The sequence below is a fragment of the Nothobranchius furzeri genome, chromosome 18 (assembly GCF_043380555.1).
Source record: "Nothobranchius furzeri strain GRZ-AD chromosome 18, NfurGRZ-RIMD1, whole genome shotgun sequence".
In the NCBI taxonomy this organism is placed as follows: domain Eukaryota; kingdom Metazoa; phylum Chordata; class Actinopteri; order Cyprinodontiformes; family Nothobranchiidae; genus Nothobranchius; species Nothobranchius furzeri.
In genome coordinates, this window is record NC_091758.1 from 46,637,293 (window position 1) to 46,649,740 (window position 12,448).

At 43.2% G+C, this 12,448-nt stretch overlaps 1 protein-coding gene across 2 annotated transcripts in view; it reads right to left on the bottom strand.

The window, feature by feature from the left end:
• LOC107396948 (disheveled-associated activator of morphogenesis 1) overlaps window positions 1-12,448 on the bottom strand; it is an 88,185-nt gene that overhangs the window by 73,454 nt on the left and 2,283 nt on the right. For both annotated transcript variants that reach the window (XM_015976799.3, XM_015976798.3), the window contains 5 exons: window positions 10,234-10,419; window positions 10,066-10,155; window positions 4,834-4,902; window positions 972-1,063; window positions 673-892 (listed from right to left, as the gene is read on the bottom strand). In XM_015976799.3, coding sequence (XP_015832285.3) covers window positions 673-892; window positions 972-1,063; window positions 4,834-4,902; window positions 10,066-10,155; window positions 10,234-10,401 — 639 coding nt within the window. In that variant the 5' untranslated portion in view covers window positions 10,402-10,419. The remainder of the gene's footprint in view (window positions 1-672; window positions 893-971; window positions 1,064-4,833; window positions 4,903-10,065; window positions 10,156-10,233; window positions 10,420-12,448) is intronic.

A 12,448-nucleotide genomic window follows, 5' to 3' on the forward strand; every position in this document is an offset into this window, starting at 1 on the left:
ATGGGATAAACTTGTTATGCTGTTGTTCCCTAAACAGGTGGAACTAGCTTCCAGTTTTCATCCATGAGGCAGACACCTGGTTAGGGTTATCTTGGGTTATTCTGACTCATCTCTTTAGTTATGCTGCTATAGGCTTAGACTGCTGGAGGATGTACTAACCACATCTGCTCTTTCCTCTTCATGCTTTTATTTACTGTTTTTGCTGCCATTAACTTTGTTCTGTCTGTTAATCGTCTGTAGAAATGATGACTGGTCCAATCGTTCTGAGTCTTTTTTGTGATTCTCACACCCCAGTAGGCCTATCCTGGTCATTTCAGCTGCTCTGGGTCTGTCTGTAGATTGTTCTGGTCATGCAGCTGTGAGCTTGTTAAATGTCAACATTTTCAAGGTTAGATGAATCGATGTGAGATATTTTTGGCAAGTCGAGCAGGAAATTGTTTCACAGATTATTTGAGTTGTGGGTGGAGTTCAGGCTCAGACAGGTAGAGCAGGAAGTTATTTACCTGAGGCTGAAACCTGTGCACATAGTTCTAGTTTGTTTTCTTTCATTCTAAAGCCTGACTCTTCCTAGACGGCTCACTGACTAAGGTTCCTCGAAGCTGAAATAACAGAATTCAAATGAACATAATATAAAATGTCTGTACCCTCACAGACAGTAAATTACTCTCATACCTTGGTTTTGATGTTTTCGGTGGCCAGACTTTGTGCAATGATGTTAATACTCTCACAGTGTCCCAAGACATGAGTTCTGCCTTGAGAGCTGTTCATTAAGGCTTTGATGCAGCCAATCAGAGATGTATGGATCTGAGACTCAGATGTCTTGTAGTTCATTGACTTGAGAAAGTTCAGGATGCAGGAGAGACCATCCAGCTCAATGAATCCTGTTACAAACCTGCCAGAAATCAGATCATGTCATTTTGCAGTTATCTGAGGTCCACAGAACAAGTACCAGTAAGACTGAGAACAAGAACCTTATTGGCTGAGTTCGTAGTGCTGTTTTCAGACCATCAATGACCTTCTGCCTGCTATGATCTTCATCTTCTAATGCCAGCAGAGACTTTCTCTGGAGAGACAGGGCTTGAATCAACTGTCACATTATTATAAACAGAATAAAACACTGTTAGAGTACTTTCTGTTGGAGACAATGAATAGCCTTCACTTAAAAAGATTAAGGATTTTGTCCTGACTTTTACCAACAATTAAAGAGTATTAGTCTTTAACCAATGAATTTATAAGTCAGACGTGTACTCTGAGCTACCGTTTCATAGCAACATCATTTATTTTAGAGCTAAAGACGATTGGAAACTATTTTTGCTGCCCCAGATTTTGTCCAATAAATCAATAATCCCCAGACTGGTATATTCTCTTCACTTTATCGATAATCGCTAAACTGTTTATAACTTATTGATGCAGATCTGAGCATACAGTCTAATCTACACAACATTTAAACTGAAATAAAAAGAAAATGTTTTATTTAATCAGCTCCTCTAAATCTCAGACCATGGTCTTGAGTCGGAAAAGGGTGGAATGCTGTCTCCAGGTCAGGGATGAGGTTCTTCCCCAAGTGAGGAGTTTAAGTATCTCAGGTCTTGTTCACGAGCGAGTGAAAGTCTTGTCTTTGTTTAGCTGAAGGAAGTTTGACTGCATCCAGTCGTTTACTTGTTCCAAACACTGACAGAGTGAGTCCAGTGTACGACAGTCACTAGGTGATAGGGCTAGGTAGATCTGGGTGTCATCAGCATAGCTATGATAGGCGATGTTATCAAGTATGACCTGACCCAGGGGGAGCATAAAGAGATTAAAGAGTAGTGGTCCTAGAATTGAGACTTTGATTGGTAGTCTCTAATAGAGACAACATAGACCCTGTCTTTGAGACAGAACTGAAACCACTCAAGCACTGTGCCTGGTAGTCCCACCCAGTTTGAGTCTGTCCAGAAGGATGTTGTGGTCCACAGTATCAAAAGCTGCACTGAGGTCAAGCATCATCAGGACAGATGCTTTAGCTGGATCAGTGTTGAGACGAATGTCGTTTCATACCTTGATCAGTGCAGTCTCTGTGCTGTGGTGCTGTCTACGGCCTGACTGAAGACCGTCCATGATGTTATTTGACTCTAAATAGTAGTTTATTTGGATCATTACCACCTTTTCAATGATGTTTCCATCAGAGGGAGATTAGAGATCGGTCGGTTGTTCAACACTGAGGATCTCGTTTCCTCTTCTTTAGAAGAAGAAGAAAGAAGAAAATATCATTGCTATAGCGCCTCTCAAGATAAAAAAACGAAAAATGTAAAAATATAAAAAGCGTTTAGAAAATGTTTAAAAATATATTTAAAATGAGAAAAAATAGACAGTTGTGATTAAAAATGTAAAGAAAGAGAGAGAGTGAACAGGAAAGAGGGAAACCAGTGGATCCTGAGGAAGGTGGAATAGGTGGGGAGAGCAGAATAAAGAGAGAGAGGTGAAGAAGGTCATACAAAAGCCAGCTTGAACAAGTGAGTCTTCAGCTGCTTTTTAAAGGAGACCACTGAGTCCACTGATCTCAGGCTCAGGGGGAGAGAGGTCCAGAGTCTGGGGGCCACAGCAGCAGATGATCTGTCACCTTTGACCTTTAGCCTGGTGCTGCACAACCAGTAGGCTTTGATCACTGGACCTCAGGGACCTGCTGGGGGTGTAGGGACTAAGAAGATCACCAATGTAAGATGGTGCTTGTCCATGTAAGGCCCTATAGACCAGAACCAGGATCTTGAAATGAACCCTGAAGGTGACTGGCAGCCAGTGAAGCTGGAGGAGAAGCGGGGTGACAGGGAGAAGGGTTTCACAGCAGCAGTTTTCGGTGTTTTAGGAAAAATTCCTGACATTAAAGAGCAGTTAACATTTTCCAGTACCTCAGCTTTCAGGCAACTAAAAATATTTTTAAAAAGTTTGTAGGCAAGCTGTCCAGACAGCAGGTAGAGGAATTCAAGGAACCACGACCAATGGGTGCAGAAGAGCGCATGCAGGAGTGAGCGATTTAAAACATTTGGCTGAAACAACCCCTAACAAAATGTAGTGGCAAAAGCATCATCCGCTCAGCCTTCCACAGAGCTGCGCCGCGGTGATTCAGAGATACGTCACGCTAGCCTACTCCATGATTAAAGCATATTTAAGTCATTTTAAAACAACAAATTTTCTCAAAATTCAAATAGAACCTTCTATTGAGAGACCATAAATACAGAGCAGTCTCCCCAGTTATGAACATCACCCCCAGGATCGCTTGTTAGTCCGTGTGGCAGCGGAGCACAGATTCAGCCAGAACATTAAAACAGCCATGAGCCTGTCTGAGGCTAAATCCAGAACTTCATCATGACCCCAGGCTTTTCAGCAAGCCCTGTTAGAGACAGAGAGAGAGGCGGAGTCTTGCTGCTGCGGCATGCCAAAGGTGTGTTTTCATTGGTCGGTTGCAGACAAGAATTGAAGGTTTTCAAGCATTCTTGTAGACTTTTGGAGGCTGATTTGGTCGTGACACGGCTCAAAAAGCTGTTGCAGAGCCGATCACATTGTACGTTGACAGCATGGTGCACATATATGCAAATCACCCTGACGTTGAATGTATTTGTCATCATTCTGCTCAGGGTGAGGGATTTGGCTAAGATGGCCAAAAATCACACAGTGTGATCCCGGCATTAGAAGAGTGAATGGCTAATCTAATGTTGGAGATTTTGTCAGTGAAGAAGGAGGCAAATTCATCACTTAGTCCGAGATATGAAATCAGGCTAACTGTGCTGGGAGTTAGCCTTTCAACAGTAGCAAGCAGGATACAGTAAATGCTAATGTTTTTACTAATGACTTTGGAGAAAAAGGCTAGTTTCACCTTTTTTATCTCCTTTTACACGTATGCAGCTGCATTTTGGAGGTCTGACATTGATCTGGTAGGTTAGTTTTCCTGACCCGGCGCTCTGTTTTCCTACATTCTCGTCTTGGGTCAGTAACAGATCTAGCGAACCTCCATGGAGCTTTCTGTTTGCCAGAGATAAGTTTGGCCTTTTCAGGTGCAATGGTGTCAAGGACTTCAAGGGTTTTGGAGATGAAGCTGGATCAGAGCTACTCAACACAGCTGGATGTTGGACGTGTTGATAAGTTCATCTGTTCGGTAAAAGCTGAAGCAGCGTGGTCACCTACGTACATTTTTTTCAAACAACTGTAGATATAAGTGTAGCAGGTGAGACTGATGTCTTAGCGAAAACACAGAAATAATCAGATAGTCCCACATGTTTAACAACAATGTTTGACACATCATCGTCTCTAGCTAGGGTTAGGTCGAGTGTGTTAGAGCAGGGACATTTTGTTTAAGGTCAAACAACCCAACCAAATCAAGGAATGTACTGAAGATCTGTTGGTAGCATTATCAGCATAAATATTAAAATCACCGCTAATGATAAGATGTGCGTAATCCATAGTGATGACAGAAAGGAGCTCGACAAAGTCACCCAGGAAAGTCTGAGAGGGTCCTGGTGGTCTGTAGATAAGTGCAAGTAACTTGGGTGCACCTTTAACTTCAAAGCAAAGATATTCAAAAGAGTCACAATAACCAGACACTGACTGTTTACAGATAAATGTGTCTCTGAAGATAGAAGCCCCCCCCCCCCCCCCCCCCCCCTTTCAGGGCGAAGCGATTAGTGTTTGTTGTTAGCCTCAAGGGCAACCTGCTGGCCTCATTATCACCTGTAAGTTGCTTTGGAGAAAAGCGTCTGCTAAATACATGAGCATAAACATTTCAGGTCCTTTTTATTTAACTATAACAACAAGCAGCAATTATTGCCATGACGTAATAGAGTATGGTTCTGTTCCACTTACAGCAGCCATGGAGTTGATCTGATCTATGTAAAACTCGGGCCAACTAGTTGCTCCTTTCTCATCTGCTTCCTGAAAGACACAAAAAAAAAAACCAAATCATCATTGGTAGACACCCGAATCAAGTTAGACTAAATAAGAAAAAACATTGGGAATTTACTTTCTGTCTAGTAGGTCTATCAGTAGTTGCAATCTTCTTGAGTTTTTCTATGTTAGAAAACTTCAAGCACTGAAGCAGCAAATGTAATAGTTTGTAATGATCTAATTTAAACCAGAGATTCAGGTGGACAAATTAGTTCAAGTTCTTTTAGATCTTTTGACCCAACTGACCACCAGATGCTCCTCAAACCTCCAGCTATGTGCAGGTTTTTTTAGTCTTACTTCATTGGCAGGACTTTGTCCATCTCAGTCATGAATCCTCACCTGCAGTACATTATGGCTTTCCCTAGGGTTCATTTCTAGACCCTCTCTTGTTCTCTCTTTATATGCTGCATCTTGGGTGAAGTGAAACAATTATTTGTATTGCTTTCTGGACAAAACAAACCCAACTTCCTCCCTCTCAACAGTTGCATCTTTTATGAAAAACTGTCAAGAAGATGTCAAACCTTCTCACTGGCCTAGTGGTAAAGTGTCCACCCTGGGACTGGGAAATTGAGGTTCATACCAAAGACTTCAAAATGGGACCCAAGGCTCCCTGCTACACAATCAACTTTAAAGGGTTTGGATTGGGGGTGAAACCACCAAATAGTTCCTGAGTGCAGCCACAGCCGCAGCTCACCCCTCCCCACGGGGATGGGTCAGATGCAGAGGAATGTCACCAGCGTGTGATGACTAATGGGACTTTAACTTTAAATCATGGATGGAACTGAACTTCTTGTGTCTCATCAAAAACTGTTAATTATTATGTTTAGTAAAATCAAAAGTTTAGAGATGCAAAACAAAAGGTAAAAATACAAAAGGCAGGGACAGTACTATTATTAGTTCCTTTAAGCATAACAAACAGGTAAGTGCTGTTGTCCAAACAAGCTTCTTTCATCTCAGGATTCTAGTTAAAGAGAAGTCCTACCATCCTTCTAAGGAGTTATTCATGCATGTCTAACGTCTGGTTTAGATTACAGCTACTTTTTTTACTTTGGTTTAAATGAGTCAGATCTCCACCTGCAGCAACTTACCTTTAGACAAGAAGAAGACAGAGACACCATCGCACCTATTTTGGCTTCTTTTCACGTACATCCTGTTATTTTCAGGATAATAATAGTTTTTATTATTTCCTTTTATTTCAGATGCCTTTCTAACATCAGTGGTCACCATACATTAAAACATTCACAATGAAATACACTAATAAAACACCATTAAACACAATAGAACCAAAAAAATTAAAGACAACCAGCATAACACAACCATTCGGTCACAATTACACTGCATAGGCAGCTTTAAATAAATGTGTTTTCAGCCTAGATTCAAACAGCTGGAGAGACGTGATATTTCTATGTCCCCGGCGGGGCTGGTCACCTCTGGGTCGCGGGTCGCTGGGTTCCAGGCTCGGCCGGCTAGGGGGTGGGAGGCTGCGGGCGGGCCTGTGGGCTTGCCGCTGATGTCTCCTGGGACTCTGCCGGCTGCTGGTTGTGGCCCCCCGGGGCGATCCTCTGTGCCTCTCGAGGGGGGCGGGGGCCTTTCTGGTTGCAGTCTCCTTGGGGTTCCTGTGCTCTGGGGCAGCGCCTGGATCTCTGGGACTTGGAGCTCCCCCCGTCTCCTGCGCATCTTTGGGGGGGCGGATCTGTGGTCCCTCACACTCTCTATTGGACGCTCCTATAGAGGAACCTTACCTAAACAAGCGCGTGTACACACACAGGTGCTCACATGGTGCTCTCATAAGTATGGGCTTGGGCACGTTCAACACAGGTCTTAAGGCTGTGGTTGGCACCAAATGCACTGTGATTTGTTATCGTGTGATTGTTCAGTTAAACAATGTTGATTTTAGATTTCCTCATCAGGTTGACGCAGTGATAGCTTGCTCCTGTTGTATTGTTGTGTGTTGGTTTTCTCTTTCTACAGGTCTAGAAGCAGACTCTTGTTCATCATTGGTTCATCATTGCCCCTTTCTCTTTTTTACCTCTGTCTCCATGTCTGGTCGGAATTATAAAGCATTAACTGTCACAATCTGCTCATGCCTCCCTCCGTCTGTGACTCTCCCCTGCCTCCTGATTAGTTTCTATTTGTCTCACCTGCCCCTTGTTAACCTGCCCATGTGTTCCTGATTTTCTCCTGTGTATTTATACCTCCCTTCTTGTATCAGTCATTGTCGGGTCATTGTTGTTTGTCGTGTTGTTCTCGTTGTTCCTGCCGTATCCTGTCATTAAACCCATTTTTACTTTATCCGTGCCTGCATCTGAGGTTCAACAATCTGATGGACCCTCTTCTCCAGAACCCCTGAATAGACCTTACCAGGATGGCTCAGGAGTGTGATCCCCCTGTAGTTGGAACACACCCTGCGGTCCCCCTTTTTAAATAAGGGGACCACCACCCCGGTCTGCCAGTCCAGAGGGACTGACCCTGATGTCCACGCAATATTGCAGAGCCGTGTCAGCCAACACAGCCCTATAACATCCAGAGCCTTAAGGAACTCCGGGCGGATCTCATCCACCCCGGAAACTTGCCACAGAGGAGCTTTTTAACCCCCTCAGTGACCTCAGCACCAGAGATTTGAGAGCCCAACTCAAAGTACCCAGACTCTGCTTCCTCACTGGAAGACGTGTCGGTGGGATTGAGGAGATCTTCGAAGTATTCTGCCCACCGATCCACAACGTCCTGAGTAGAGGTCAGCAGCACACCGTCCCCACTACAAATAGTGTTGGTAGCACACTGCTCCCCCCACCCCCACCACCACCAGGCACCGGATGGTGGACAGATTTACGCCACATTGAATGAATTCAGGCTCTTCTGAGAGGAAGGTGTGATGTCTGAGGGTCGTGGTAAATGCTATACAAATTTCTCAGATCTGGTAGGTCCAAGTTTATAAACAAACACTACTTAAAAGTGATCTCACTTACTATTTTCCCCAGTTCCAGCCAGAGCTCACAGCTCATGCTAAATGACCATCCTATGGGAATGAACCAGATTTTTCAGTGGAATAATTTCAGCAGCATATGAACCATCCTTTTTGAATCAATTATTATTTGCTCAATCCACCACCCACTCATCAGATGGGAAACCGTCCACCAGAAGCCACCTGGGAAGTATCTTGTGAGCAGTCGTGCGCATGCTGAGTGTCTACGATCTTCAGATACGTCAGAAGTCCACTCACTCGCTCTGCCTAGATGGCTTTGCTTACAGACTGGATCTCCAAGAACTTCCACGATCCTGGTGCGTAAGCTGTTCAGTGGCATCAGGGTGGTTGATATTAATTTGATAACTTGTTAAATTACATCAAACAAACAGCCAAATGTGTTTTATAAACCCAGACATGCACCTTTCTGAGTCACTTAGTGAAGCTCTTAAACACACCAGGCCATGTTTCATCAGAGTTCATTAATTGTCTCATTTATTATCACTGTGTTACCATTTATAATCATTTGCCCTTCATCATCATTAATAATAGAAGTATAGTAATAAACTGATCTTTATAAACTATATGTTTGTCTCTGTGTCAAGTGTTGGTTCACTGGCTTACCCAAAGTACCTAGTTTCATCGGTAATTGAAAATTAAAGGCTCAATAATATTTATAACTCATATTGTTATGGAATATAAAATTACATTGCATACCTTTATATTCTAATGACAATTTATTAAAAGTAACCACCAAACGTCACAAACCATTATATGATCCCTGAGCAGAGTAACGAGTGTGCTAGTGGAGACCCTTGTGTGAAGCTGTGGGACACACATGGATGGGATGTTGTGTTTTTTGTTGTTCAGATCTCTGCGATCAGTGGACTCTGTGGTCTCCAGCTGGAAACTCATCTGTTCAGGCTGGCTTTGGTGTGACCTTCGGTTGATTCTTCATCACTACCTTCTCCTCGTTCAGCTCTTTCTACCGGTTCTGACTTCCCCGGGACCCACTGATGACCTCTTTCTTTTTCATTTTCTTATTCTCTTTCCTCACATTTTTATCGCAATTTTTACTTTTGCCATTTTTGTTGTTTTTAATCATTTTTAAATTTTTGTCCTCATGAACTGGCTTGAGAGTTTTATCTTGAGAGGCGCTATGTAAAGGATTGTTTCATCTTCTCTAAATAAAAGCGTGTTGAAAAGCAACGCGGGGCCGTGGTTTGGTTTCGGTAAACGTGGAGAGTGTGTGTGGCGACTTGCTCAAACCAAAACACAACTTCTGAGCAGATCAGGACACATCTGTCACACGTGCATTTATTACTTCTAAGTTTGATTATTGTAGTTTCCTTTTAGACCAATGGAGTCCTCTGATTCTTTGTCAGCATGAAAACACAATTCTTTCCTGTCACATATGTTACCTGTACAACAGGTGTGTTACTAAACATGGTATTGCCTACAGGTGAAACTGGAGCAATGAGAATCTGGTGCTAAAGTCCATCTATGTCAGTAATCCAGCTTAGACTGAGAGGCCATCTAAAGGCTCAGGAACACTCAGCAGGTGTTCTGGATTCATCAGCTGATTAGAGTCTAGAATACTGAACCTTTCCACGATAGTCTAAGATTTCGAATGTGGGGTTTTAATCAGCTGTAAGCCATAATCATCACAGTTATAACAAATGAAAGCTAAAATATCTGGCTTTGCATGGAATGAGTATGTCTCAGATTAGTTTGACAGTTGGGTAGCAGTAGCTCAGGAGGTAGAGTGGGTTGTCCAGTAATTGAAAGGTTGTAGGTTTGATCCCGATTCCCGCCAGAGGAAGCTGCTGTTGTGTCCTTGGGCAAGACACTTAACCCGCATTGCCTGCTGGTGGAGGTCAGAGGGACCATTGGTGCCTGTCTTTGGCAGTCTCACTTCCGTCAGTGCACCCCAGGGCAGCTGTGGCTACACTGTAGCTCATCATCCCCAGGGAGTGAATGGGTGGATGACTAACTGTGTTATGAAGTGCTTTGGGGGTTGTGGAACCCTAGAAGGTGCTATACAAGTACAGGTCACTGACCATAGTTTTAGGTTGGATTACTGGCATAATCAAACTTTTGCACCAGATTCTCATTTTTCCACTTTCAGCCGTACATGAGCCATCAGCCAGCTGCAACTGAGGATTTTTACATCATATTTCAGTTCTTACCGTTTTCTTACTGCAGTAAATCTGCCACTTCTTCTCAGCTGGCAGAGCAAACATGGCTTTTCTGTGCTCCTCTGAGAGCTCCAGTTCATCCTGAATACGAGAGACAAAGAGGAAGACTTTTTAATGACTTGTTCTGAAAACAAATATTTACTTTGGCTCTGAACATACCACCAGCTCACTGAACTTGGAGTTCAGCTCCTGTGGGTTAGGCATTGGCTGTGCGGGCTTCAGCTCCATCATTGGGGTGATGATTTGTGGTTGATCACTTTTTCTGAAACAGCACGGAAATAAGGAGTGCAGGAATTCCCCCCAGGGAGGTTTCACCTGGGCTGCCATGTTTTCTGCAGGTATTGCCTGATAAGAAGTAAAAACAGATAAATTCACCACAAGCAAGGTGTTAATTTACGTTATCCATAACCAATTATAACTGTGGATATAGAAAATCAAGAGAATTACCCTAATGTGCATGTTTTTGTACTGTGGGAGGAAACATGAGGACTTAAAGAGCAAATTGCTGGTTAGAGACTCCCATGAACCAATGTTTAGAGCAGGGGTCACCAACGTGGTGCCCGCGGGCACCAAGGTGCTCTTGGGGTAAGCATGGGGTGCCCGCTGGCTATGTTCTAAAAATAGCACTAGTCACCACTGAACTTGACTTGATATCTCATTTTTTTATTGTGTTGCTCTTCTTTTTGAGTCACAGTTGCATCAATGCTTATTTGAAAATGAAACTATTAACTGATCATTTTTAAGAACAAAAAAATTTTATATTTTGTATGTTTTTATATTTTACCATCGACATATAAATAGTACATGAATGTGGCAGTAGTGCAATCACACAGGCTGCAAGCTGCCAATAAAAACCGTAGAAGAAGAAGACGTAAACATGAACTTTCTTTGACCTACTAGTTTGATTTGGCGTTAAGCTAGCGGGCGGCTGCGGCTGCAATAAGGATCTGGATACCAACTGAAAATGGCTGAAAAACGAAAGAAAACATATAATTTTCCTAGTGATTGGGAGGAGGATTTCTTTTTTACGCTTGTGAGAGAAAAATGTGTGTGTCTCATTTGTGGTACGACTGTGGCGACAGCAAAGCAGCACAATGTGGAGAGACTCTTCAGTACTTGTCATACAAGCTACAATGCTAGCTACCCACCTAGCAGCGCACTACGGACAGAAAAAGCACGTGAGTTAAAGGCAGCTTTGGGCAAACAGCAGTCTTTATTCAAGAAGCCGGTGGAAAAGTCACAAAAAACAACAGAAGCGTCATTTTTGATTAAGAACAAGAAGACGTTTTCAGAGAAGCAATGATGATAATCGCAAAGCCTGTGTTTAAAGATGAGAAGAATGGAACCGATGTCATCTCCACTCTCTCCAACGTCCAACTGGGCACAAGTACAATGGTAAGAAGAGTGACGGCTATGTCAGAACTTAACAGAGCAGCTGGAGCAGGATGTGGCAACATGCAAGTGGTTTAGCATCCAGTGTGACGAGTCTGTGGACTGCAGCAGTTCAGCACAGCTGATGGTCGTTATTCGTATGGTTTTTGATGACTTCTCCACTAAAGAGGAACTTCTGGCATCACTGCCCCTCCAGACAACTACAAGGGGGGTTGATATCTACAACGCAGTTAAGAGTTTTCTTGTGGAAAATGAAGTACCACTAGAAAAGTTGGTGTCCATGACTACAGACGGGGCTCCTGCCATGATCGGCCGGCACGCAGGTTTCATCGCACACTGCAAAGGTGACTCCCAACATTTCTACATTACCACTGCATCATTCATCAGCAGGCGATATGTTCAAAAGTGACCGGATTTGAGCGCGTGATGACTCCTGTTGAGAAGATCATAAATAGCATCCGCTCCAAAGCCAAACAGCAAAGTGCTATTGGAGGAGCTGTCAGCGGAATATGGCGACCTGTTACTACACACAGAAATCCGATGGCTCAGCAGGGGACGAGTTTTGCAACGTTTTTTTTTTCACTTTTGTGTGAAATCAAGGAGTTCATGCAATCCAAAGGTGAAGACATCTCGTAGCTGGAGGACACTGAATGGATTCTTGACCTTGCATTTTTAACGGACATCACTGGGAAACTTAACCATTAGAACTGTGAGCTGCAAGGCAAAGGTAAAACTGTTGCTGACATGATAAGTGCTGTAAATGCATTCAAAGCCAAGATGAACATTTTCTCTGCATTTACAGAAAAAAAGGGTGCTGCACGTTCCTTCTGTGCAGTCAGTGCTGAATGACCATGCTTCTGCTTCTGAGACTTTTGACAAAGTAGTGGACAATACTCTGAAGTCATTAACAGACTTGGACAAGAGTTTGAGAACAGGTTTCGTGACTTTGATCAACTTGAGCCATGTGTGTCATTCATCTCCA